This window comes from Podarcis tiliguerta, assembly GCF_965153285.1.
Source record: "Podarcis tiliguerta genome assembly, chromosome: 2".
Classification (NCBI taxonomy): Eukaryota; Metazoa; Chordata; class Lepidosauria; order Squamata; family Lacertidae; genus Podarcis; species Podarcis tiliguerta.
This window is the reverse complement of record NC_139535.1, coordinates 73,445,882-73,473,801: the sequence shown is the minus strand read 5'-3', so window position 1 is coordinate 73,473,801 and position 27,920 is coordinate 73,445,882. Positions and strand designations below refer to the sequence as shown.

The following is a 27,920-nucleotide window of genomic DNA, read 5'->3' as shown; positions in this document are numbered from 1 at the left end:
GATAAAAAGCAAACGATCAAGCCGCGCACACCTGGCACATTCCAGTTACAGTATAAGGGCTTGAAGCGGTTGCTTCAGTCACTTCGAGAAGCCTCTCTTGGACTATACGCTATATTAAACTTTTCTTTCTTTCTTGTCCCCCCCTGCCCCTCCCAACCCCGTGTGTGGCGTGATGAAAACTGCGTAATTCAAAGCGTTGCCTACAGTACTTAACGGGCGGGTCTACTCTTAAGGGGGGGCAAACACAACCCGCGCCTTCCTGCGCATGCGCCAAACCAGCCGATCCCTTCCAAGCCGTTAAGATCACGCACACTTCCTGCTTGTCCTCCCTCCGGGAAACGCATGCGCAGAGAGACGCTTCTCCTCCCCTGTTTCCCAGAGTGCTCTGCGCGGTGAAGAAGCGTCGGTCGCGGGCTGGAGGCATTTTGTGTCCTGGATATCAGCAGCGAGAGAGAGAAAGAGAGCGAGAGCAAGAGAGAGAGAGACAAGATGGCGGCGGCGGCCGAATGAAGCGCCAGGCGGCGGCGGCGGCAGCCGGATCCGCTCGAGCTTCTCCCTCCCTTCCCAGCCCTCAGGGCTGCCTTTCCTGAGAGGGCAAAGAGAGCGCTGACAGCCGCGGAAGCGTGTGGAGGGGGACGTCCGCTTCCTACAAAGGGGCCTGGTTGCGAACGGAGCCTCGGGGACCGGAGTCCTCCCTCCCCCCCGTCCTCCACACACTTCCCCCCTCTTCTTCTTCCTCCCACCGACAGACCCCTCGAAATCCTGGCTTTTTCGTAGCAGGAGCTCCTTGAGGAGAAACTCGGCAGTCGGGCGCTCGACGTGTGAACAAGCCCCCCCTCCTCCCCCCTCCCCGCTCGCGCTCTCCCTCGGTCGCCATGGCGAGCAGCAGCGGCTCCAAGGCCGAGTTCATCGTCGGGGGCAAATACAAGCTGGTGCGGAAGATCGGCTCGGGCTCCTTCGGGGACATATACTTGGCCATCAATATCACCAACGGGGAGGTAAGGGCCGGCGGGCGCCCGGGCCTCTTCTCCCCCCCCCTCTCTTCCCCCGTCGCGTCAGAGAAGAGGGGTCGCTTCTCGCTCCTTTCCCCCCTGCCTGGCAGAACATCAACTCGGGGGAAAAGCGCCAGGAAAAGCTCCCCGGACTCTCTTGCCACAAAGCCTGCCCGCCCCCACTTCGCCCTTATGTCGAGGGCCGTTTCTGACTTCTCCTTCGCCGCCTCTCCGCTTTAGTCGTTTATAGATATTAGCGTCGGACTTTTCCCTCCTTTTTATTTTGGAACTTATTTCTTAGGTTCTTTTTGTGGGTGGGAAGGACACGATCGTGACAAATCATAATAAGCACCTTCACGGTGTAGGGTTTTGATTTGTATTTTTGTAATAGGGTTTCCGTCCTGTCTTGGCAGTGATGAGTCTGCAATGCTTGGTTCAGTTTTGAAAAATTTCTCTCCCCCCCCCCCCCCGACTCTTAATTGTTAGCTTAGTAGTGTTTGTAGTACATAAAACGCCAGGCAATAGATGGATAAAGAGGCCGTTTGTATTGTTGAGGGGGGGATCCTTATGTGATCTGTAGAGAAACTGCACCTAAGCTCATTTCTTGCATTCACAATTACCTTGTTCAAGAGGCAATGAAGGCACCTTCATCTAAGTGTTTAAACACTTTCTGGGAATAATGGATTAGTGTTAGTATCCCTAGGATGGATATTTACAGAAGTCGGCACTGTGTGGAATATGTTTGCGGAGCTTGTCACTTACCAGGATATTCCTGTGGAAGGCTTTCCCATGCCCTCAAATATGCTGTAGTGAAGAAATGCAGTCCTCTTGCTCCAATAGGATCTCTGACCCATATTCCCTCTTCACTGCAGGAAGTAGCTGTGAAGTTGGAGTCTCAGAAGGCCAGACATCCCCAGCTGCTATATGAAAGCAAACTATACAAGATTCTCCAAGGGGGAGTTGGCATCCCTCACATACGGTAAGAATTATAGCTCTTGGGAGATAAAGTAGTCATTATCTCTTTTCCCCAAAGGATGAATGTATTTTGTTTTTCACTGCTAGAGGAAGTGATACATATATGTTGCCTGAAATAAGCCTTATTATGAGTGGTAGCAAGTTGCATCTAGAGAAAAAGATCTTGAAGGATCCTTCTCTGCCAGCTGCTTGTTTCCCTTCCCCATCTCTGCACCAACAAAATTATCTAGCACTTGAGAATATGGCAGTAGTTGAAACAGGGTACTGGTTACTCTGAGGATTGGAATAGAACAGTGGAAATGGCTGCTCCCTTTTGTGTTTTTGTTCCAACATGTCTTCCTCCTCTGCTCAGAAAATGGCGGATGTCAGTACTTAAACATTCCCAAGAAGTGGAATATATTTCTTTCATTTCCCATCTCGCTCCCATTCCCTACCATCAGTATTGTATCTTGAAAGATTGGGGCTTCTGAGGAGTGGGGAGGGAAGGAAGAGTGCAGAAAGTGGAAGCCCCTTACAGTTGCTGACGACGTATGCCTCACTGAGCTCTTAATTATGCACTGCTGCTTAAATCACCTTCCTTCCTTTTATTCTCCTTTGAAAATGGAATTTCATTGTGAGATCTACTTGAGAGGTTCCCAGTCTTGTACTGGAGGGAACTAGTAGCTAGTGGGAGAGTAAATAAAGTAGCGGCTCAGTCTCTGCTTTTCTATTGTGAAACTCATAAAAAGCACTTTAAAAAAAATTTGTACAAAGGAAAAGATTCTGAGTCAAGACTCTTAGCAGCTCTTTACTGGTGCTCTAAAACATCAGGCAGTGCTGTTAAATACCTTGTCTATCTGAAAAAATAATCTGATTGGGTTTTGCTTACAAATGTTGTTAGTAATAAGTTTGGCAAGTGGAGAGACTACAGTAAATGGATTCAATTTAGGATGGTTATTCTATTCATCTTTTTTGAAATGGCTGGATATTCTGAACTCTTACATTTCACTTCTGTATGTTGTGCTGTGACTTCTGGCATTTGTACCTCATAATCAAAGTGAATCATGTGTAAGCAGAAAATAAACTTAGTAAAGGCACTTCTTGTAGATGTTCCAGTTCAGTTCTCTAAGTAGTTAAAAACTGGGTTGCAATTGTAAACCGGTAAGAAATGTTGATGCCTTAGTCATAAGAGGCTTCTGCTGTTGGAAGTTTGTGAACTACATAAACTACAATGCCATGTTGTAACCTACATAAGTCCTTTACTGAATGGATACAGAATTATTCAATGACATACTTGTATGAAGCAACTGCCCCCCAGATTTAATTACATTGTGCAACTGTAGGAATAAAGCTGCATTTATTACGTAATAGATTTGGCTGTTCTGCATTCTGTTGATGGAGTTTTCACTTTTGATAAGATTCTGTTCAGGCCTGTGCTTAGATGCAGATCATATTATTTAAATTTTTGCTGAAAATTGGATGATCTTGCTTTGAAAGCCAGTATTTATTTATAAAGAACTGTAGATGTTATTTAAAAACCACTGGATTTGTATGAAGTTACTTGTTGGTTAGTGAGGCTGTTTTTTAGTTTAATTGTTTAAATTTTACTTTTTGCTTTATTAAACCTGGCATTTGTTTTTAAATAACAAAACATTAAGGGAAGTATATTTTTAGGAAATGCAGAATATACTTTAGCCACCCAATTCCATAAATGTATATAATGAAGTAATTTGTGACTTTTTTCAGTAAAGGAAATTGATTCGGTTGAGTGATGATAAATTATTATGAGGATATGGAATGTTTGCTGAGGCAAATGTTTTTTCATTTCAGAAGTAATCATTGAAGTTTTTGTTGTCGTCTTTGTTTGCATGCTGGTTGTGTTTTCACATTGTAAGCTATAAACTATGGCTACCTGTGCACAAGCCAATTGTGCCTAATTTTCTCCATTGTGCTTGTGTTGGGTGGAAGCAAACTATGATCCCCTGCTTAGTGTTACATCTGAATCACAGCTTATGATTCATTGGCACCAAGCAAACTGCAATGATAGGTCAAGGAATGTTCTTGGGTTACTGTGATTTGTTGGATTACCATCAGTGTTAAAAACTCAGATATGGCTAGGCACCAAATGGCTCCTTAAACCAGGGTAACAGTTTCCAAAACAGAATGCCAACTTGCAGTTTTGGTGCTAGATGCCTCAAAAGTAATATTTTTCAATACAGCTATTTGGTTCCTGAAATTCATTATGATTGTGCAGATAAAATACAATATAATTTTGTTGGATGTGTTGCTAGTGTATGAAAACAGTTAAGATCCAAGGTTCCCCAGGCTTGCACCCCCAGTTGCTGGAGATGGCAGGTGTCATCCTGTTGCCCGGGCATCTTCATTTGGCTGCAAATGGCCGATAACCAGGCGCAAAATGCTCCTGGCAAATTTCAAACATTGATTACCATGGCATGCACTTGTGATCATTGCATAATTCAGGGCTTGCTAATCTGTGACTCTCCAGATGTTGCTGGACATCATCCCTGACCATTGGCTATGGTGGGTAATGGAAGTTGGAGCCTGAGAACAAATGAAAGGGAACAGGTTATCCACCCCATGTGTAGCTAATGGCTGAAGATGGTTCAAACTATGATTAAAGGAAGACTGTAATTTTGCATATTGTCTGAATTGGCAAAAGCATGATTTCAGTCAGTTGGCAGACCAGCAGGCCAAATGGCCAGTGCTAATGGATGTGATGTGATGTCTAAATTGACAGTTATTGTTGCTCTGCCTCCAGAGGCTGCTGCACTTTGAATATGAAGTTAAAAACTATAGCTGCATGATTCTGAGAGATTAGAAAATGAAATCAAACTGGATGGTGAAGGTTAATGGAGTTGGGTATGTTTAGTCTGGAAAAGAGACAATTAAAAGGCAATATGGTATCTCTTCAAATACATCAAAGGGCTGTCACATGATTGGATTGAGCCTGTTTCCTGTTGCTTCAGATAGTAGGACCCGAACCAAAGGGTTTGCATTACATGAAAGGTGATTTCAGCTAAACATTAGGAATAACTGCATGTGCAACTAGATGTTCAGATCATGGTTTGAGTTCTGCACCTGTGGTTAGCACAGTTTGGCAGTGGAACAGGCTGCCCTGGAAAGTGGTGGGCTCCTTCCACAGGCTGTACCACATGGAATGCTGTAGTGTTCATCAGCTAGGGTTGAACCAGATGGCCTTAGAGGTCCATTCCACTTCTTTAAAAAACATTGAAGTACATCACCTGGATGAATGAATTTGTGATTTATTTATTTATTTATTTATTTATTTTTGCCTCCATTGATTTGGTTGGCATTATGGCTCTGCTTTGAAATTTCTGATTTATTTTATTGATTATCTGTCAATAAAACACTTTTACTCCATTCTTTAGCCCAAAGTTCCGAGAGTGACTTAAAAGATCAGTAATAAGACAGCTCTGTTCCTCACATGTAGAATACATGAAGCACAAGAAAGCATATGGGCTCTTAGATTATTCTTGCAGCAAATAGTTTGTGTTGGAGAAACTGAACAGGTTTTCCAGTATGTTTTTTGTTATATTATTTTTGCAAATGATTAACTGGCTTGATGAATGATAGCTTGGATTAAAATTTAGTTGCACTTTGTTTCCAGTGAAATAACTGTGACTTAAGTCTTAACTAACATTTCATACAGTTTTCAGTAGGACCCTAATGCAACTAACTTAGACAGGTTTCAACCCAATATAACACAACACAATTCACAAATACCAATACTTGATATCTGAAAGATGGCCTCCTGTCCAAAATTAACAGTCTTTATCAGTGACCATATTGTATGTGCCACCACAAAGGGAGGCTAGGTTGATGGATACCCAGGACAGGGCCTTTTCTGTACCAGCACCCAATTGTGAAACTTGCCTTCCTTGGAGGTCAGGTTGGCACCATCTTTTCCTAACTTTAGGCAAACCCTAAATACTGTTTTGGGACACGGGTGGTGCTGTGGGTTAAACCACAGAGCCTAGGACTTGCCAATCAGAAGGTCGGCGGTTCAAATCCCCGCGACAGGGTGAGCTCCCATTGCTCGGTCCCTGCTCCTGCCAACCTAGCAGTTCGAAAGCACGTCAAAGTGCAAGTAGATAAATAGGTGCCGCTCCGGCGGGAAGGTAAACGGTGTTTCCGTGCGCTGCTCTGGTTCGCCAGAAGCGGGTTAGTCATGCTGGCCACATGACCTGGAAGCTGTACGCTGGCTCCCTCGGCCAATAAAGTGAGATGAGCGCTGCAACCCCAGAGTTGGTCACGACTGGACCTAATGGTCAGGGGTCCCTTTACCTTTTTAAATACTGTTTTGCTTTGTTTGGCTTTTGATGGATTTTAAATTCAACTTTGTAGTTTTGTGGTGTTAAGTTTTATTTAGTTTTAACTGATGTCTTTATACTGTTTTTACAAATTATAGCTGCTTGTGGGCAGAAAAGGTATTCATAAATACTTCAAAAAATTTTGAAAGTCTAAATCATAGTCTAGTAAAATCTTGTCAAACAAGAGACTTGTCTTTGCATCCCCCCTCATGTTTTTATGTAATGTAAGAGAGTGCCTGTAGAGAACTAATATCAGAATGAAAATCATGTTAGTTTGATTATAGACTCTAAACTTTGCTGTTAGAAACATTTGTCTCTCCTAAAAGCAAACTGAGCTGGTTAATATTGATAGGACTTTAGCAAAAGCAGGGCCCATGATAAACAAGAGGGGAGGTATCAGTATGATCAGAGAAACCACAGGGTTTGCAGATGTACAAACAATCCGTAAGGAATATGAGAGGGACAATCCACACACATACCAACAGGACAGTGATGGCTAAGCATGCTCATTGGCCACAGAGCATCTTTGGGAGGCAATTGGAGGGGAATATAGTGGAAGAGGGTATATCTGGCTGTAACCCTGAACAGGAACACTCCATACAGCAACACTCCTTTTGCAGGTCCCCCTTGTTCTGTCCTTAGGAGCATCAGGGCAATTTCTTGCTACATACAGACTTGTCACAGGCCATGGTCAAAAAGGCTGCACAACATGCTTTGTATGTATGAAAGGATTTCTGAAATAACCCCACCCCATCCCTTTCTGAAACCTACTCCTAGCACTGTTTGATAAGTTGCTTTGGAAACTCTAGGAACTGACTTCCGCATAACATAAGGATTTGCATTTTAGGGATTTTGTGTGTGTGTTTAAGCTGACCTTTGAATCTTGGGCCCTGTTCTATGGTTATCCTATTTGCTACCATTTCATCATAAGAAACAAAACTATAGTGGTACCTCTGGTTGCGGACTCGATCCGTTCCGGGGTGCTGTTTGCACCCCGAAAAGTCTGTAACCAGAGTGGGGCTTCTGTGCATGTTTGAAGCACGATAGAGCGCTTCTGTACATGAGCGAACTGTGCAGAACTTTTCTGTGCGTGCGCGCACGGCAAAACCTGGAAGTAAACACTTCCGGGTTTGCCATGTTCTTATCCCCCAAAAAGCAACATGAAGTGTTTGCAAGAAGAGGTATGACTGTACAGAACTCTTTCAAACTGACCAGAGGGAAGGCATTAAATGGACAATTTTGAAAAGGTGGAGTCACGGCACCTAACTTTTGATTGGTTTGGGTTAAGATGCATTTTCATTACAAAAACTGTCTGTGTACCTTTGCTTATGGCAGTTGAATAAAGGCTATCAAATATTGTTTTTTCTCTTAAAATAGGTTTGTAAAAAAAACAAAACAATGGTGGGATTGGTTCTAAATCTCATATGTCCATATAATTTTGGAAAATTGTCATAAGGACAACTTGAATGAAATGTTTCAAATTCATTGACTGTGAACTAGTTCTTAAACATTCTTAAGTGCCAGTGGCAATTTTTTAGGTGGCTTGAGGACTAGGTGCCATTGTTAGAAACTCAGATATTTAAGCTAGGTGCCAAGTGGCACCTTAAATCTAGGTTACTGCCATCATAAGTGAATGCCCTTTTGTCAGGGAGTTGAAGTAGATGACCCCGGGTGGTGCTGTGGTGTAAACCACTGAGTCTCTTGGGCTTGCCGATCATAAGGTCGGTGGTTCAAATCCTCGTGATGGGGTGAGCTCCTGCCAACCTAGCAGTTCAAAAGCATACCAGTGCGAGTAGATAAATAGGTACTGCTGCAGTGGGAAGATAAGCAGCGTTTCCATGCACTCTGGCACTTGTCACGGTGTTCCGTGCTCCAGAAGCGGTTTAGTCATGCTGGCCACATGACCTGGAAAAGTTGTCCATGGACAAATGCCGGCTCCCTCTGCCCGAAAGCGGAGATGAGCGCCGCACCTCATAGTCGAATTCAACTGGACTTAACTGTCCAGGGGTCCTTTACCTTGCCTTTACTAGATGAACTTTGGGGTCCCTTCCAGCACTACAATTCTATGATCTCAACTACATTGCTTGACTGTGGCTTGTTCTTACAACAATTCACTTGTCCCAGTATGCAGGAAGGAGAAACGCACAAACTGAAAATGGAAGTGGTATTAACTATGGACTAAGGCAGAGGTTTTTAAACTCTGGTCACCAACCTGGCACCCAGAAATCTCCACGTAGTCACAATACCACTACCAAAATGTACCTGGCTAATGTACACTGCTAGGTGTCCCAGGTTTTTCTGTTCCTGGTCATACAAATGTGAAATACATAGGAATGCATAAATTGAGGGGTCAAAAGTGCATCATCTCCATTTGCAGAAGTGAATAATTGGCTCCGGGAATAATTGAATCATAGAATTGGAAAGGACCATGAGGATCATCTGGTCCAGCCCCCTGCAATGCAGGAATATGCAGCTGTCCCATATGAGGATTGAGCCCACAAGTGTGATGTTATCAGCAGTCTAACCAACTAAGCTATTGCCTTGTTTAGGGGAAGGGGATAGATTGCCCAAACAGCCCAGGTGATGGAGACAAAGCATTTCTGGTGTTAGAACCAGGGATATGAAAGCTAGGAACTAAATGGCACCTTAAGCGTAGATTACGGGCGCAACAACGGAATGTCTAGGCACGCTATTTAATAACAAGAATACAAAGCTGAAAATGAATGAACTGCAGCTAAAATATTATGTTCATTTTTCTCATGGTCTAGTCTTTCCCCTGCCCCCACCCCCCGATATTTTTAAGAGGGTCTCTTCTCCACAGAGAGTAGCTGGAAGTGGGGAGGCAGAAAAAGTTCCTCCTTTACTTCCACTATGCAGTTTTAACCTGAAATCTTAGGTGCAGTACTGCACCCAGAGCTCAGAAAGAGCTTGTGCTAATGAAATTCCCTGTTGCAAAATGTGCCTAGAACAATGGGAGTTTTGAACACTGTGCATTTTTGCTATTCCAGATTCACCTTAGCAGAGAAGCATGCTTGCAAATTAATCATGTTTAACTTCCTCGAGTTACCCTTTTTAAAAAGAAGACTATTTTGTTAAATATATGATGAGCCAGTGTGGTGTAGTGGTTAAGAACAGTGGACTTGTAATCTGGTGAACTGGGTTTGATTCCCTGCTCCTCCACATGCAGCTGCTGGGTGACCTTGGGCTAGTCACATTTCTCTGAAGTCTCTCAGCCTCACTCACCTCATGGAAGGGAAAATGAGATTGTTAGCCTCTTTGAGACTCCTTAAGGTAGTGATAAAGCAGGATATCAAATCCAAACTCCTCTTCTCTATCATGAATTTCAGGAGTAGATACATAGGGTTACATAGGTAATATAGGTCTTGGTTCCAGGTGCTGATCAGACCTAACTAAGCTTTCTTTCTTTGGCAAAGCATTAACCTAGCTTCTGAAGGTTTCACCAAGTGTTCACACTATGCCCTCTCTTCCCCCCACTTAGGCTTGTATCCAAAGTAGTGCTAAGTCATTCATTCCATTAGTGGAAGGATTTCTGTTTGCACAGTGGAACTTTTCCCTCTCACCCCCCCCCCCCCAGTTTGTTCTGGAGTTTCCCCCAGGGTGTGTGTGCAGGAGGGGGAAGTTCTGTTGTGTAAGGCTAAATCCTTTGTTAACAGAATGAGAGCAGCTGCTCAGTGTGTTGGAGGGAGAAAAGGTTGGAAATGCATTGCCTTTTACCACTCCTTCCTTCCAAGATAAGCTATGGGCTAAAGAGCCACAATTAATATTGTTTCCCTGAATTTCAGTCAGTTCTCCATTTGATGGCATGTATAGGGAAGTTTCATGTAAACTAGTCTGTAGATGCATTGAGACAGTAGCCTGCTCTGGTTTATTACTGTGTTTTTTCCAACAGTATCAATGACTGATATCTTATTGTGCATGCATTCTGACCCACAATTGCCTCTTGCTAGATGGCTAGTTGCAAGGCAGAATTAAGCAAAATGAGGTATGGCTTTACTAGCTTGCATTGCTGAAATATGTGGTTTAATTGTGCAACTACCTTCAAAGGATAGTTGTCACGCCTTAGAGTTTGGGTGCGTTTTGTGTTTGACTTCTGACTTTACTGTCTAGACTTTGTGTTATGTTAAAAGTATAAGAAAAAGTGCTTGAAGTAGTAAAGAGATCCCTGACCATTAGGTCCAGTCGTGGCTGACTCTGGGGTTGCGGCGCTCATCTCGCTTTATTGGCCGAGGGAGCCGGTGTACAGCTTCCGGGTCATGTGGCCAGCATGACTAAGCCGCTTCTGGCGAACCAGAGCAGCGCACGGAAACGCTGTTTACTTTCCTCCAGAGCGGTACCTATTTATCTACTTGCACTTTGACGCGCTTTTGAACTGCTAGGTTGGCAGGAGCAGGGATCGAGCAACGGGAGCTCACTCTGTCATGGGGATTCGAACCGCCGATCTTCTGATCGGCAAGTCCTAGGCTCTGTGGTTTAACCCACAGCGCCACCCGTGTCCCGCTTGAAGTACTATTTGAACACAAGTAAACATCACATTTTCTTCTGCTTTCAATGTTAGTACAGTTATACCTCGTGTTGCGTTAGGTTCATGTTTCAGCTTTTTGGCTTGCAAATGCGGCACACTTCCGGGTTTCGCCACGGACTTTACGGGGTGTGAATGGCACTCTGTAACGGATTGAGTCCGTAACTACAGGTACCACTATATCTGGATAATCACAATAGTTTCAAAAAATTCAGTGTTAGTTTATGGTCTCAGTTGGATACATTTTACTTTCACTAGCCCTTTCAGTGTTTTATTTAGGTAAACATGAAGTACATGTAATTGATGCCATTTAAATATAAACCCATGGTGAAATCACTATTGTCAGTCACACTTTCTGCCTGTCTGAAAGTTGCTAGAGATGCATTTAAGATGTGAGTATTGTGTAAGTTAAAACTTACTCTGCATATTATTCCCCTTATCCCATATACTCAAATATAGTGATAAGTACAGTGGCAAATCTATGCCACAAATGTAAATGTTTTAAGATGTTTTAAACATTGCCTTGAATCCTGAGTTGATCTTCCATGCCCACTGACTTCATTTAGTCCTCACTGGGCTGCTCTGGGACAGCCCATCCCTTTCTAGTTTTTTGTTTGTGGAAAGATTGACTCATGCCCAATCCTAGAACTGATTTATCAATTGATGTCTACAGACAGCTCTCAATTCCATCTCTTGAGACACTTAAATAGTTTATTCTTCTTATCCTGGAAGTGACCTACCCAGAGAATGTGATGGTCTGTCTAACCTTTGTATACTTTAGTGCAGGGGTCAGCAACCTTTTTCAGCCGTGGGCCGGTCCACTATCCCTCAGACCATGTGGTGGGCTGGACTATATTTTGAAAAAAATATATGAACGAATTCCTATGCCCCATAAATAACCCAGAGATCAATTTAAATAAAAGCACACATTCTTCTCATGTAAAAACACGCTGATTCCTGGACCATCCGCAGGCCAGACTGAGAATGCGATTGGGCCGCATCCAGCCCCCAGGCCTTAGGTTGCCTACCCCAGCTTTAGTGTCTCTACCTCTCACCTTTCTTTTCAGTCACTCCATTTCCCCCTCCCACCCAGTTGTCTGTTCTCCCCTCCCCCAATTCTGTCTCAACTTCTTGTGCCATAGTGGTCTTATGCAGTTGTGGGAGGGGGAGTTCCCCCTCTTAAGGTTTTTTCCTGAAGAGTTTCTGAGCATCTGTAAATTTTAGACCAATATCTATCTGTAGCATCTGAAGAAGTGTGCATGCACACGAAAGCTCATACCAAGAACAAATTTGGTCTCTAAGGTGCTATTGGTCTTTTAAAATTTTATATACACACACACACACACACACACACACACATATTTCTGTAGTATACGTAATATGTTAATACCTCATGCAATTTTGCATGATACTGAGTACGTATAGGAAGTTTTGAATCATTGCTAGAAGGAATTATAAGTAATACCTGTATGAATCCCAAAGGTAATTTCCCCCTCTGCTTCTCTAGATACATGAGCATCTAAGGAGCATCTAGGGTTGAGTGTCTGCATTCCCACAAGACAAAGAGCCTCTTGGTTCCTCAAGTGCCAGCTGCTTGTGAAGGCTAACTTAAAAGTCAGTTGACTAGCTGTATCTTGCCAGTTTTCAAACATACAGCCTTCACTTACGTATTTTCCTTCAACTGACCTTAGTATATGTTGTCTTCTGCTGGTGCCAATAATTTTATTATGCCCATCTTGATTTGTTGCTCTTTCTGTCTGTAGAGGGCAAGTTGAGATAGTGATTTCAGAAATGTTGACCTTGCTTTTATTTTTTACCCATTCATAAAGTCTTCATTGGTGTGCCTCCCTGCGTTCAGACACTATTTTACTCTTTCATAGAATTCAGCATTGCATTTCAGATTGGTATTGTATTGTGGTCTTTGCTATGGTGTGTTCCCAGCTGTGTGCAATTTACGCTCTCCAAGTAGTTAGACTCCTCAATTTTAAAAAAGAAATGATTGAAACTATTTTGTACACAGATTTTTAGACTATCAATTGTCTGTTCCCATTTCTAAGTGACTCTACAGTGTGACCTTTCTGCGTATACCAAATGTTGCTGCCATGGTAGTTTCTCAATTCTAGAGAGTGTTGGAGAAAGATAAAATGCCTGAATGTTGTTACATATGCATCTAGGGCCGCTTCCTGAAAGTGATTTCACTGTGCATATGTTGTTGCTCTTCAGCAGTTGAAAGGATCAGTGTTTTGATTTGGTTAAACTGAAACCACTAGATGCAATCTAACTACATTGCCATGATAATTCTAGATTTTAGAGGGTCCTTAAGGAGAGATGCTCGCAGTGGGTCCTCCTTACTCCTGTTGTTGATGCCCATTTACTTGCTTCTCTGGGCTTAGTCAGCACCATTTTCCAGAGGGGTGTGTGGGAGAGGGAGGTCAAGGTGTGCAAAGCTACTGCTCCTTTTCATTGTCTCATTGCTGGGTTTAACCTTTAAAATCAGTTTAGGGGTCCCTTATCTAAAGGACTGCCTTCACCTAAACAATCATTCTTGTTTAAGATCAACTGTGGAGACCTCTGTGACTGCCCAGACATTAAGATGGTAGGCACAAGGGATAAAGCCTTCTTGATTGTGGCCCTGCAGTTAGCAGAGCTGCCTATGAATGGGAAAGGGAGCTTTCCGTACAGGCCTTCAAACATACCTTGAGGATTTATTTCATCCAGTCTGGCATTTTAACAATGCTTTTAATGCCACTGAGACCTTATAGTTAAGAATCTGTATTCTTTTACATATCTTAGTTCACCTTGACTTTTTTTGCTGCCTTATGAGGTCTATGCTCCCAAAGCCAGCATATAAATCCTTATGGTCTAGCTTCTGCTGTGCTAGTGAGGAGGAGGAACAGGGCCAGGAGGCTCCAGGGATTGGCAAATTACCCAGCAATGCTGACTCTTGACTGCATTATGTGGCATCGTGTGTGCTTTGTAAACCATAACCAACTGTCAGATTTTAAAATGTTGTATGGAAAAATACATCTACAAAAGTGGGATTCATTAAATATTAAGAAAACAATATTCAGAAAATAAGTATTTTCTGAAACAAACTATGAACATTATGTTTGGTTACATTCAATCTATCCTAACCATTTCTGCTTCTTTATAGGTGGTATGGTCAAGAGAAAGATTATAACGTTCTAGTCATGGATCTTCTTGGACCCAGCCTTGAGGATCTTTTCAACTTTTGTTCTCGAAGGTTCACAATGAAAACAGTACTTATGTTAGCAGACCAGGTATGTAAATCTGCAAACATTACACAATGGCTATTACAGTGCCTTAAAATGCTGTTCTTTTCATTCTTTCAAGTAGGTCAGACTGTATGACTTGTTATTACATGTACTCAAATGAATATAGAAACAAAAATGATAGAAAGAAAAAGGAATAGTGATAGTAGCAGATTATTTAATGTATATAACACAATATTAGAATTCTAGAAACTGTTTAATGGAGCCATGCAAGCAACTAAATTGAGAGTTTTGCCTCATATCTTTACTTGCAGTCTTCATATTAATTGTATAAGACTGAAGTAATGCATGCATCTTTGGCTAGGAAGATCATCCAAAATAGTGCAGTAGTTCACTTTTCTCAGGCCAAGAGCCTATTGTAGCTATATTTCTCAGTTAATTCATGGTAAACAGAAGCTGAATGAAATAGGAAATAGTAAAGCCAACATTCACAGAAGGCTTCAATAAGATTCATTAGAATCAACAGATCTGCAGCATGGGCCTGCTCTTGTTACCCAAGCAGTTTTTTTCTGGACCCTCCAACAATTATGGCAGCAGAAAAAGAAAACAAAGTGCTAGGATAGTTGGAAAAGTTTCAACCCCTCTGCACACCCCAGTACCTTGATGGCAGTGCATTTTACATTTCCCCCAATCATTTGATGAACAGGAAGAGGCAATAACACCCCCCCAACCCCCCCCCCCAAATCTCATCTGATTTGCATGGATTAGCTGAGGACAAACCATGTGTGGTGTGTGTTTGTGTACACAAGAGGGTGAGAGTGGGTGTGGTCGCACCAACTCTTGGCTACCAACATGCAGTCTTTGGGTTCATAAAGATTAGCAACAATGCAGGTAATAGCCAAAACATGCTTAGATTCATGCCTAAGTTATTGTTGCTTGAAAAGCTTTGTAATCTTGGTAATTTTTCTTTTGTTCACAGATGATCAGTAGAATTGAATATGTGCATACAAAGAATTTTATACACAGAGACATTAAACCAGATAACTTCCTAATGGGTATCGGGCGTCACTGTAATAAGGTTAGTCTAATACTTTTTTGCATGAAAGAATGGAGGATGCTGAAATGGCAGTTCATGGAAATGCTGTGCAGCTTGAATTAATTTCTTGCCATTGCTAAACATGTCAATTATTTGCTGACATCTGTCAATTATTTGGCAACAGATAGGAATTTCAATCATAGTGCTAAATGCAGAAGTGAGCTATGGCCCCAACCTTTGGCCATATTTTAATTATGGAATTTAAGGATATAAATCAATATGTTGTCTAATGGACTTATAATTGAGTATGCAAGTTCACTCTGTTCAGTGATACTGTTGATCATTCAGAACCCATGAGTTGCAATAGCACCGCTTACCATAAACTGCGATTTCTTTTTCTCAATTGCATTTAGGCCAGCATGGTGAAGCCTTTACTACCAGCTACCTAGATATTAAAATTGGCTGTAACCAATCTATAGAGAAACCATTGACTTCTAATAGTAACACAAGCCTGTTGACTTAACTGCTTCCTTTGCTTTCACAAGCCTGTGAAAGTTCAAAGTGCAGTTAGTGTAGATATAGAATAACAGTCACAGACTTAAAGTACTGTAACTTTTTTTTTTTACTAGAAGGGGATGATTTATTAATTTAGCTGGAGATGCATGTCTTTGTTGGATTTTTTTCTTGACTAGACTGTGGGATTAAAATTCATTAAACTACATTGAGCTTGGACAGACAGGCAGCATTGGCAGTGCATTAAGCATGCTGTTGGATAGAAATTCTTAAGTGCAGGACAAATGTATGTGATTGATTATTTTATTGGGAGCAAGATACCCACCTGGTTCTTCATAGGCCTTCAGTGTTGACTCTTCAGATACTACTAGCTATAAAATGTTACCTTTGTTTGCCTGTATGGATGCCAACTTGGGACCATTACTTTAGAACCAAAAAACAAAACAACCACCGTCACTGTTGAATTCTGTTTTAAAGGAGTTACAGTACACCAGTTAGGAACATTGGGGAGGTGGGGTGAGAAAAAACAGCAGCACTCAAAAATAAGGTAAAATGCCTTCCTGTAATCCTATTCCTGTTAAATTTCATCTATCTCTAAATTTTGCACTCTTAACATTCTGTTTCCCTAATGCAATCCAATTCTTTAACTTTCTGGCAAGAACTGGAAATATAGCAAGAACAATTAAACCAGTTAATGCATTTTTTCTTCTTTTGAGTCCCTTTCTCCACACTCTTGACAGTTGTAGTGGGCTGGCATTGTAGCTCCTTGATTTTCTTTGAAGTGAAAGAATAGCCGGGAAAATGCTGTTGTGCTTTTATTAGGTGAGTTTGTTAGGATCATATTGGAAGATGTAAACCGCATCCCGTTTCTCATTCCTAGGGAGGCACTTGGAGTCTGTACCAAATACTTAAATGGAAAGCAGATGCCCACTATTTAACATTTCAAATAATGCTGGACATAGGAGTCTAAATCCCTTGGTTTAATCTAAGCAGAATTTAAATAAAATTTTGCTTTAGGTCTGTGTAAATAGCAGCGCTCTCTCTCTTTCTGTCTTTTGAAGTTTGGTTTTAGATATAGTATGCAGTTTTCTTCTTGTAGCAAAAATGGAGGTAAACATTTTGTATCTTTCATGAATTCTTTCAAAACATACCAGTTGCAGTAGGATAGCTTGTTATGGTAATCTTGTTCCACTAGATTTTTTTCAATATAAATGAATTTAAAATGTAGTGATTAAAATTGGAATGCTGCATTTCTCAAATTTGTTCTTAATTACATATTTAGGCGTGATTTCACTTCTAGCATAAGATCATCTCTGAGCTGTGCTAGAATAAGCCCTGCATGCTTATGATAGTGAATTTAAGGTGACTAAATGCCTTCTACCTCTTCCTTACTGAAGATTTACTTCCTACATGTCATTTGGGGGAAGGGCAGTTTGTGGAGTCAAAGGATACTTTTGTACATGATATCCAAATTTCCTTCTTATAAAAGCCAAATGTTGCCATTGCTATCCCTTATTCAAGGCAGTGTCATTTTGAAGTGGCTCATGCTCAAAATTTAACTTGCCACATCTAAATTTTTCCTTATAACATTATCTCTTCTGGAAAACTATAGTGCTTGGTGGAAGAAGGATGGCATTTGGCTACCCTATTCTTTCTCTAACGCCTCGGTGTTGCCTGTCTGCGCCAGCCATTGTTGCAATGTAAGCAATACTGTTTGATGCACTGCCACCCTCTATTGTTTGTTCAGTGTTTAGAATCTCCAGTGGGGAAGAGGAAAAGAAGCATGACTGTTAGTACTTCTCAGGACCCATCTTTCTCAGGATTAAACCAGGTCTGAAACTGTCTCCTATTCCAACCTCAATCCCAAACTCATATGCGTTTTTGTTTTGTTTCGGAAAACATGTAGACTTGCAAAAAGCACCTTTTGTTGGCATATTATTCAGACATACTTGGCAAACATGTAACATTACTAAGACATTTTCCTTGTGGCGCTTGTTTAAACTATAAGGTTCTTATGCTGTCTGTTAAAATGTGAACAAAGTTAAGTATCACTTAACTACTCTAATGTTCTTGTTCTTGAGAAATAGCCCTGTGTTCAAAAATGCAGCAGCAAGGAGGATGTGCTGTGAGGGAATCGCATATGCCTGCTTAAATGTACATGGTCTGTATCTGGATGTAGGAGGCCTCTTATCCCGTTCATTGACAGCATGATGTTTGTTTGAAAAAAATGAATTTCGGGTCTGGAAACATTCAAGACAAACTCTACTTCTTCCTTGTGTATTAGTAGCTCTGATGGTTTATTCAAATGTAGAATAAGGGACAAGGATCATCTTGTTGCCAGTGGTACATTTAAACAGAATTATTTGATCATAGATCACTGGTAGTTTTGTATTTTTTAAAGCTTTGCTATATCCCAGAAATGGGCACAAGGTGTCTTAAGCAGCTTTTTCATTTGCTTTTTAAGGCTGAACCTTATTCCACTTCTTTAGAGACCTAAGTTTTGAAAATGCAGTAAGTAAAATGGATTATCTTTTGATGATGCCTCTTCTTGGGCTAGCATTAACATCTACTTCAAATGGATGTTACTTAGTTTCCAAAGCTACACTGTAAGCCCTGGGTGTTGTGCAATTTAAGAGTTTTAACTTCTTAGCTTGCTCTAAAATTACTTTAGTTGTTGAAAAGGGAAGGAGGAGTTGGGCCTTAAGTATGGTGCTACTCATGAATATTACTACTTACGACTAGTGATGCTTTTGTATCAGGAAGCTGGTGCTGGACAGGAAAATTTAGCTCTGGTGGGAACTTTTATTCCAGTGCAGATGTCGGTCCCTGGTCTGGACTGGGAGCAGAGAAGTAAACAAAGTTGATTCTAATTAGGACCCCCTGGCCTGCTACTTCCTCTACAAAATATAAAACAATAAAAACCTACACTATTCATTCAATTACTAATTGCCATGTCTAATTTGGCCCATAGTACTCCACTTGCAACTGAAGCAGCTTGGCTTCCATAGCCTTATTCCTTGCCTGGTAACATCCCTTTTCAACACCCTCCTCAGCAGAGAGGCAAACTTTGCAAAGGAGCTTCAGAAGGTTTATTGCCATGGAAGAGGGTGTGTGGAAAACAAGTCCATGTTTTTTCATTCACCTGCCTTTTGCCACTGGGTCATACTCTTTCAGAAATGGTTGGGAGGGGGTGTTTTCATCTCCAGAATTGGGTGCCTCACATTATCCAAATTGCTAATGCATATTGCTTCACTCTGTTAGTGAAAATTATCAGAAATGAAGGAATGTATTGCAGATGAAAAATATGCAGGGTCTCGTATTCCAATCTGCCATATATTAGTGCGCTAGCCTCACTAAAGATTGAGGTTCCTATGAGAGTAATTTTAAGTGAGTTCTCCCCTAAAAACTCACATGGAAATGAAGACCACCTATTTTGTGCTAGTATGGAAAGAGGCATTTTGGAAAAGCCCCAAACTGCCGGCCTGAAATAGCATCTTCATTTAGATCAAGAACATTTTTTCCCCATTGCATTTATCAGTAAAACTGTTGTCCAGAAGAAGTTTTAATAATAAGATTTTGATCATTTACATCAGGCACCCCCAAACTCGGCCCTCCAGCTGTTTTTGGACTGCAATTCCCATCATCCCTGACCTGTCCTGTTAGCTAGGGATGGTGGGAGTTGTAGTCCAAAAACAGCTGGAGGGCTGAGTTTGGGGATGCCTGATTTACATCATAGATGCGTCTCTGAAGATCCTATCTTGGTACCTGTAGTGAAGCAGTCTGTCATTTATGCTAGTAGAGAGGAGGACATTCAGAGTAGTATTTGATAACTGTGGAAATTGCAAGTTGTGACAATTACTCATTTGGGTCAGTAGTTCATTCTATATGTGGTTGCTTCCAGTTATTCATTTGTGATGGATGATTAGAGAACTTTTGTCTGCATCCGCTCATAGCTTGAAACAATTCTTAATTCTTTTTAAATGCTGCTGTCCTTATTCTTGGTGCTGTATGCCTCAATTGAACTGTGATAAGTGTAGAAACCAAGGAAAATAAATTACAAAGTACTGTATTTTTCGCTCTATAACACACACTCGACCATAACACACAGGTAGTTTTTAGAGGAGGAAAATCCGTAGGCATGCCACCCATAGGCATTCCCTCCACAACACGCACAGACATTTCCCCTTACTTTTTAGGAGGAAAAAAGTGAGTGTTATCGTGCAAAAAATACGGTATATCCGTAAAGGCATTGGCAAACTGAAAAAGACAACTGCTTTGAACTAGTTTTGGGTTTTTTTTAAAAGTAAAAACTTGCATATTAGAACTTAGTTTTCTATCAGGTGTTCTCTTCTGAAGAGTTTTTAGGAGAATTATTTCTCCCGTTTGAACTGCTGCTTACTTGATATAGAAGTCTGACTTAAAAACTTAGTATAATTTAAACAATTTGCACACTTTAAAAGTTAGGTATGGTTAAACATATATTGATGCAGCTGTATAGGTCTATAGGTCTTTTCTAACTTGTTCTCCATAGAGCCAAAGCTGATAAATTATTGTTATTTTATTTCTATTTATTAAATTTCTCTACCTCCCTTTGCCTGAAGATCACAGGGTGGTTTACAGTATAAAAATACAATTATTTTTTTTGCCATAGTAAAAAACAAAAACAAAATCCCCCCACCCCATTTAAAAGGCTATAGATTGTTTAAAAAAGGGAGAGGGTGGTGCTGTGATCAAAACCACTGAGCCTCTTTGTCTTCCTGATAGGAAGGCTAGTGGTTTGAATCTGTGCAACGGGGTGAGCTCCCATTGCTCTGTCACAGCTTCTGCCAACCTAGCAGTTTGGTTGCACACCAAAATAGATAAATAGGTACCACTGCGATGGGAAGTTAAACGGCATTTCCGTGTGCTCTGGCTTCCGTCACGGTGTTCCATTGCGCCAGAAGTGGTTTAGTCATGCTGGCCACGTGACCCGGAAAGCTGTTTGTGGGCAAACTCCCTCAGCCTTAAGCAAGATGAGCGCTGCAACCATAGTCACCTTTGGTTGGACTTAACCGTTCATGGGCCCTATACCTTTACTTCTATCTTTTACATTGTTTAATTGGCCGAAGGCCCAGGAGAACAGGAATGTTTTTGCCTGGTGCCTAAATATTGAGCCTCCCTGAGGAAATCATTCTACAAGTGAGGATACACCCCAGAAAAGGCCTGTAGATAAAGGGCCTTTCCTACATACTAGTCGAGATGTCTGTGATGAGATGAATCAAAGTTCAGGAATTGCATCTTGCTTTGGTATAGAAAAGTTGGTAAGAGGTTTATCCTGTGGCAGTCAAATGTTGAATTCTACCATGGATGTATTTAACCACCGTATTTCACCACATAATGGCCACATTTTTTTGCCGATTTTTCTTTTAAAAAGGGAGGGTACAACTATTACACTGTGGCGACTTTTACACGGTGAAATAACGGTAAGAAGCAACAACATGCTATGGACTCCGGTTTCTTTAAGAGGGCAATGGTGCAATACAAAGCAAATGGCACAGACATTGTCCTTTCCATTCGAGATCTTGCCTTCTCCCTGTGCAAAGTTCTGTCAAAAGAGGAGGCGGCTTCAGTTGTCGATTAAAGTTATTTCTTCCTGGGTTTCTCATTCCCTTTCAATGCTATTCGCTCGTGCAGAGGTGGAGGAAGGAATCACGGATGGGTGGTGGAGGTGGTTGCTCGTCTGCTGCTTCCTCTTCTTGGCTGGGGTGGCCCCGGGGCGCAAGCTCAGGTTGGTGGCAGTAACAGCAGCCTGGGCCTGGCTTTGTCTGGCCTCCTCCAGCTGGCAAGCCAACGAGGGCCCGGACTCCCACCCTCACCCCCTCAGGAGCCTGCTGTGCCGACCCTTGGCTCGCACCAGAGATACCCTTCTACTATTATGCAGTGAATACTTTTGGAACAAATTTTAAGGTACCCAAAAGGGTGGTGCAACTGTTATGCAGTGGTGACCATTACGCGGTGAAATATGGTAGTGGTTTTAAAAAAATTAATCCCGCTCTTCAGTAAAAAAGTACCCAGAGCAGCTTATAAATGACTTTAAAAAGAACATAATTTCTGCCTTCAAGCTTACAGCCTAAAAAGACAAAACAAAAGGAAAGAGTGGAAGAAACAAATGAACTTAGGTGCAAGTTGTAAGCTATAATTTTTAGTGACTGATTGGGAAAATAATAATAAAAACATCAGGGAAGCGAATTGAAAAATTTGAGTAGATTAGCTGTGAGCTAATAAGTAAATGGCAGAAAAGCAAATTTATTTGAGAAACTAAAGCCAGAACACAATTGAATAAAATTGTGCCTCTCTTTTTCCAAGTTCATAATTTTTTTACCTAATACCTAGGTTTGAGACCAATGACTCAATCATATACCGGTCTACTCAGAAGTAAGCATTCAGTTCAATGGGGCTTGCTGCTAGGTAAAATACGTGTAGAATCTGCCACCTAATTCTCACTCTGTATAGTATGAAGTTTTCCCTTAGCCAATTTAGCAATATGAGTGTTCTTTGTTTGGATTAGTTATACATACGACAGTGCTCCTCTTAGGCTTAATTATAGCTAAACTTGATTTTGTTAGATCCAACGTTTCTAACAAATGCATTTTAAAGACATGGGTGTAGTTTCCAAGCACTGGCTGGAATCCATTAAATCCATTTCATTTTTTTTTAAAGTTATTCCTTATTGACTTTGGGTTGGCCAAAAAGTACCGGGACAACAGGACAAGGCAACATATACCATATAGAGAAGACAAAAATCTCACTGGCACAGCCAGATACGCCAGCATCAATGCACATCTCGGCATTGAACAGAGGTAAGGTCCAAGCAATTTCTGTAATGATGCTAGAAGCTGTTAATATTTGGGATCTTGAATGGACACAACCTAAATGAATTTTAATTTCTCGCTAAAGAAATTAGCTAAGAAATGAACGTAGATTAAATGTTCTCAACAGTTTAGTATCTTCTTGTTAAAATGATTCCCTCACAACAATTTCAGTAAACTAGGATCTATTAAAGCCTGTTTTACAAATAAAACAATCCTTTTCTTTCCATCTGGATGACACAATGTAAAATTCCCCAAACCCAGATTCTGTTCAGTAGTTCTGGTAAAGTATTATACTGCTAGTGTTTGGGTTTCTATGTATGCCAGTTGTTTTGAATGGGGAGAGCTTGCTCTTACTATGTTTAGAACTAGTATTTTGGTTGTTTAAATTTTAGTTGCCTAGTTCTTGCTTCTAGAAAGATGGCTGAATAATATCATCTAAGTAGATTTCCATGACTCACTGAAAGTGCTAAACTCTGCTTAGAGCACATTCCTATCTTGTGGTACTATTCTGTTTCTAGACTTCTAGGTCCTCATTCCCAAAATCAAATGTAGATTCTCATTGAACCCAAACAACTAAATTTGTTTATAACTCAGGTTATGTATTGGTATGTTGGCAGTTTTATTGATCACCAGCTTCCTTTCAAACCATGCTTAAGTCCTCAGATGGCAAGTGCTTTTATACCTTTTAAGCATAAACTAAAAAACAACAACACCTGCCTCTTCCTCCACAGTCGTCGTGATGATATGGAGTCACTAGGATATGTATTGATGTACTTTAACAGAACCAGCCTGCCGTGGCAAGGATTAAAGGTATGTCATGAAATTTTACTTGAGGTTTATATTCTCCCCCCAACCCATCACTCCCACTAGTGTAGTAGAGAACACTGCTACACATAGTACTGTATACTTGGCTCAATTGTTAAAAAGTCCTCATAACTCCATGGTGTCAAATGTATCCTCCACATATCTTGAATAAAACAAACACAGTACGCTTAATGCACAATAACCATATGATGTAGGCATTAGGCTGCAATAAATGGCATTCAGCTACATTCAAAACTTAATACCAGATTGACCTTCATTTCCTTTGCAATATATTGTGGTACTGTGGTACCTCGGGTTAAGAACTTATTTCGTTCTGGAGGTCTGTTCTTAACCTGAAGCACCACTTCAGCTAATGGGGCCTCCTGCTGCTGTTGCGCCTCCGCTTCATGATTTCTGTTCTCAACCTGAAGCAAAGTTCTTAACCCCAGGTAATATTTCTGGGTTAGCGGAGTCTGTAACCTGAAGTGTATGTAACCCGAGGTACCCCTGTACTTGGAGATTTCATATAAAGCCTTGTCCATCAAGGTTCTGTCCATCTGATATTTGCAGCTGTCCTTGTGTCACATATATTTATCCATGTGTCCCACAGGCTGCAACAAAGAAACAGAAATATGAAAAGATTAGTGAAAAGAAGATGTCTACTCCTGTTGAAGTTTTGTGTAAGGTGAGAGAAAAGCTGTTGTTAAGAACGTAAATTGCTTTGGCAAGGAGCTATCTTTTCATTAGTAAAGTAGCCAAGAACTCTTAGACACAATATAAATTCTTTTCTTTGTGTTCCCGCTCTTAAAAAACAAAACTTGCAATAATCCAGAACTGATGTCTTGCATTTAAGACCTACGAGAATCTTTTCTGTAAGTCACTGTTTGACTAATTCTGTTTGCAGGGTTTTCCTGCAGAATTTGCAATGTATCTGAACTACTGTCGTGGCTTGCGCTTTGAAGAGGCTCCTGACTACATGTATCTGAGGCAGTTATTCCGTATCCTTTTCAGGTCAGTGGGGCTGAGGGTATCACAAAACCTTGGAGCATAACAGTGATAAACTAGCAAGTGTTTAGAACTAGAAAAAAAGTTCTGCCGACTTTTTATCAGCTTTAACAGAAACCCGTAGCCCTCACCAGGATAGCCTTAATCTCTTCATCTGGCTGAGGATTAGCCTGTCACCAGCAGCACTGAAAACAAATATAACATGCGTTATCTTCAAACACCCAGATCAGAGTCAGTTTTTGTTTTGTTTTTTAAATTGAGTAAATGCATGAATTATCTATAAAAGATCAAATCTAGTATTTCAGCAGAAGAAACTACCTTTATTTCATTGACGACTTCAGTTAACTTGTTTTGTCAAGAGTGGAAAGCCAAGCAACATTTAAAGATATATGGTTGCAATAAAAAACAGTTCATGATGTCACATTTCCCAGGGCAATGGGGTTGTAAGCAAAATTTGCCCCAAATTTACAAGCTGGTTGGATGAACGTAGGCCTTGTGTTTTAGAAAGAATATGGACATACTGGGAAGGGGAATGGTCCTTGTATACTAAAATGGTTTTGTATCTGAAATTTCATGTTACTACCCAAGGTTCAAGCTGGTTTGTATGTGTAAGTTGTACATTAATTACAATGTAAGCTGTCCTTACTGTTTATAAATGTTGAATTGCTCAAACTGGATTACAGCTTTAATACAGACTATTATAATAGAAAATGACCAAGATCCCAAGTGTCACATGTGATGGTCTGCACAATCAAGCAATTTTTTTGAGTACTCCAAAAAGCTTCGGGTGGTTGCCTCATAGCATGGATAGGTAGCCAGATGGAGGAAGGGAACTGGGTGCAGAGATAAATTATTTCCTCCCACACTAGCATGTGAAGTGCTTTACACTATATGTATGGGGCTCTTTGGATCTTGGACAATACTTTGTAAATGACTGCTAAGTGGCTTTCAGACTTGCTGCGAACAGGTTTTTAATTATTAATCCACCACACAACTCAATCTTCAAGTGTATTACAAAGCATTATTAATTTTAGGCTTCAGTAAAATTTGTCTGCTTTATAACGGCAATGTAGGTATTGCATTGCAGTGAATATTCTGCTTTCTTTTTCTTTTTCTGCTCACTAGGACTCTGAATCACCAATATGACTACACATTTGACTGGACAATGTTAAAGCAGAAAGCAGCACAGCAGGCAGCCTCTTCCAGTGGGCAGGGGCAGCAAGCCCAAACCCCCACAGGCAAGCAAACTGACAAATCCAAGAGTAACATGAAAGGTTAGTAGCCAAGAACCAAGTGACGTTACAGTCCAAAAATAATAAACACTAATTTGGATGTCGGTGAAGTTAAGTGTTAGATCAAGGAGGCCATTAAAAACATACATTTGGCTATTTAGTATTAAAGAAAACGGACGTCCTTGGAAAATTTGACTACTAACTTTAAACCAAGTGTCCTTGTTTTTCATATCATTTCTTTGGGGATGTTGGGTCATTTTAACCACTGCATCTTCTGCTCCCGCATTAACCCCTCTTCAAAACTGGCTTGGTGTTGGGAACATGACAAACAGTATGATCCAAAATCCTAGACCTAACACTTTTTAAGAGGAAAGCCTTCTGTTTACTTTTTCTATTGGGTCAGCATTTAGAAGCTTTGGTACGGGTACCTTTATTCTTGCATCCAAAATGAAGATGGAAAAGTAGGCATGATCTCACTTGGAGTTCTGCCTAAAGCACTTGTGTGATGGATTTTTATTCCTTCGGCATAGATAGTGTTAATTTTCCATCTTCAATTACAAATCCAGGCATGGATTATCCTGTGGGGTGAACTAATAAGGGGACTCTTTAATTTAAATTGAATTTTAACTGTCCATTACGCTAAGTTTTTGCTTTTATTAAAATGTGGATTCAAATGAAAACTGAATTTAATATGTTTTCAACACTGACACCTCTTAAACTGGTTTTCTATGAAGACCAAACCATGGGAGAACTTCTGTCCAAAGCTTAATAAATACAGCCCAGTACTGTATATCCTGGGCTTTTGTGGCTATAGGTGAGCCATGTCCTCTATCAGGTTGGCTTGTTACCCACAAAGGAGCTCACTCTGCTCCTTCCTAGAATGGGGGTTCCAAGATCTCTCAGGGTGATGCACTTCATGAGGCAGCTTCATGAGGTGACATCTACAGAATTGCAAATGGTGGATGCCACATCTGCAGTAATTCAGGTTTAAACGGAACCCATTTTACAGCAGGAAGGTGGACAGTAAGATAGCTAGGAGCTGAGCCTGCTGCTAACCTGTGGTGGGAATGGCTAGGGTTGTACCTGTCATAGGGGACCATCATGCCAGTCCTTGAATAAAGAGTCTGAAAAACAATCCTAGTGTGGGTGGGGGGTGGAATACACCTATTCCAGACAAGAAAGAATGAGGTGGAGCTCACAGTGCGCTGAAGGAAATAGTAGAAAATCTCTCAAATTTTATTGTGCGCTTAACACATTTGAAGCGTAGCCATTTGAAGCGTAGCCATTCACTATTGTCTTCTGAATAAGGTGTTAAAGGGGGAAGGGGGACAATGAGTCTATGAGTTAGTGAAGGTCTATGAGTTAGTGAAGACTTCACTCTTCTTGAGAAGCAGAGTCTCCAAAAATGCCAGAAACTGGGGTGTCTGAAGAGAAGAGAAGCCTTCAGTGAAGCAATCTGAGACAAGACTGTGATGATTGTGCCTACCTGTACTTAACATGGAATAAAGTGAAGTTACCTGCTGAAATTGGTTTGCATCCTGGTATCCGTGGGGCAGACATGGTCAAAAGATAATAGAATGGAACAAAGAGGTCTGGGCCAAAGGGACTACAAGTCTTCATAGATTTGAGCATCCAGTTCTTGGCTTTAGCAGACAAACAACCTATGTTTTACCATATTCATCCACTGAGTTCACTTGAGTTGCCTTGTAAGTCCTATTTTGTAGTCTCAAGTCCTTGAATACTGCAATTTGCTCAATTCACAAATGGTAAACATTATTACTCTTACCAGCTGAACTTGAATTACTACTTTTCATAAAATGGAAAAAATAGTCTGTCCAGTAATAAGCAAATGCTTCTGAAAAGTCTGCTTAATCTTCAAGTAGATAATCTTGATCAGTGCCTTTACATGAGGAGAGGGAGACAAGACAGCAGAAAGCACTAATTTCGCATTTCTCCACCAAGTACAAATAATTCTGTAGGGCCAGAGGAATGTGAGTTGAACAAAACTTGAGATTTCTGGCTGTTTTGTTACTCTGAGGTGGGGCAGAAGAGTGGATGCAACACAGAGAAGAAACTCAAGGCAGGTAGGGAAAGGACAGCTTTGTTTGCTCTTCTTAGCATCTAGGGTTTGTCACAATTAGCTGTTACACGACTTTCTGGCAAATAGAAGACTCTTATTGGAAAATAAATTCTTCCAGTGTTAAACAAAATAATCAGGGGGGAGGTGTATTAAATGGAAACAGTGGGACAAAGAAACAAGGCCTGGTTTTCAGAATGCAATGTTGTAAGAAATGCTTCTCAAGAAGAAATGACTTCAAATGATGTGGACCTATGTGAACACTCTGGATCAACTGGTTAGTAAACATTTTTGCACTTTACTTATTTATTGTACCCACATATTGCTGTGC

General features: G+C 41.0%; 1 protein-coding gene across 18 annotated transcripts in view; it reads left to right on the top strand.

Moving 5' to 3' along the window:
- Positions 1–256: 256 nt before the first annotated feature.
- Positions 257–27,920, top strand: part of CSNK1A1 (casein kinase 1 alpha 1) — a gene marked incomplete at its 3' end in the record, with an annotated part of 41,217 nt that continues 13,553 nt past the window's right edge. For 4 of the 18 annotated variants that reach the window (XR_014508776.1, XM_083430915.1, XM_083430916.1 and 1 more), the window contains exons 1-10: positions 371–998; positions 1,865–1,971; positions 13,993–14,119; positions 15,051–15,149; positions 17,368–17,451; positions 22,320–22,459; positions 23,203–23,281; positions 23,886–23,960; positions 24,180–24,286; positions 25,406–25,554. Coding sequence is in view for 15 of the 18 variants with exons in the window: in XM_083430915.1 (XP_083287041.1) it covers positions 876–998; positions 1,865–1,971; positions 13,993–14,119; positions 15,051–15,149; positions 17,368–17,451; positions 22,320–22,459; positions 23,203–23,281; positions 23,886–23,960; positions 24,180–24,286; positions 25,406–25,554 (1,090 nt within the window). Of the gene's footprint in view, positions 999–1,864; positions 1,972–13,992; positions 14,120–15,050; positions 15,150–17,367; positions 17,452–22,319; positions 22,460–23,202; positions 23,282–23,885; positions 23,961–24,179; positions 24,287–25,405; positions 25,560–26,903; positions 27,039–27,920 lie in introns of those variants that run through there. The other 14 variants (XR_014508775.1, XM_083430909.1, XM_083430910.1 and 11 more) reach the window with 9 other exon arrangements.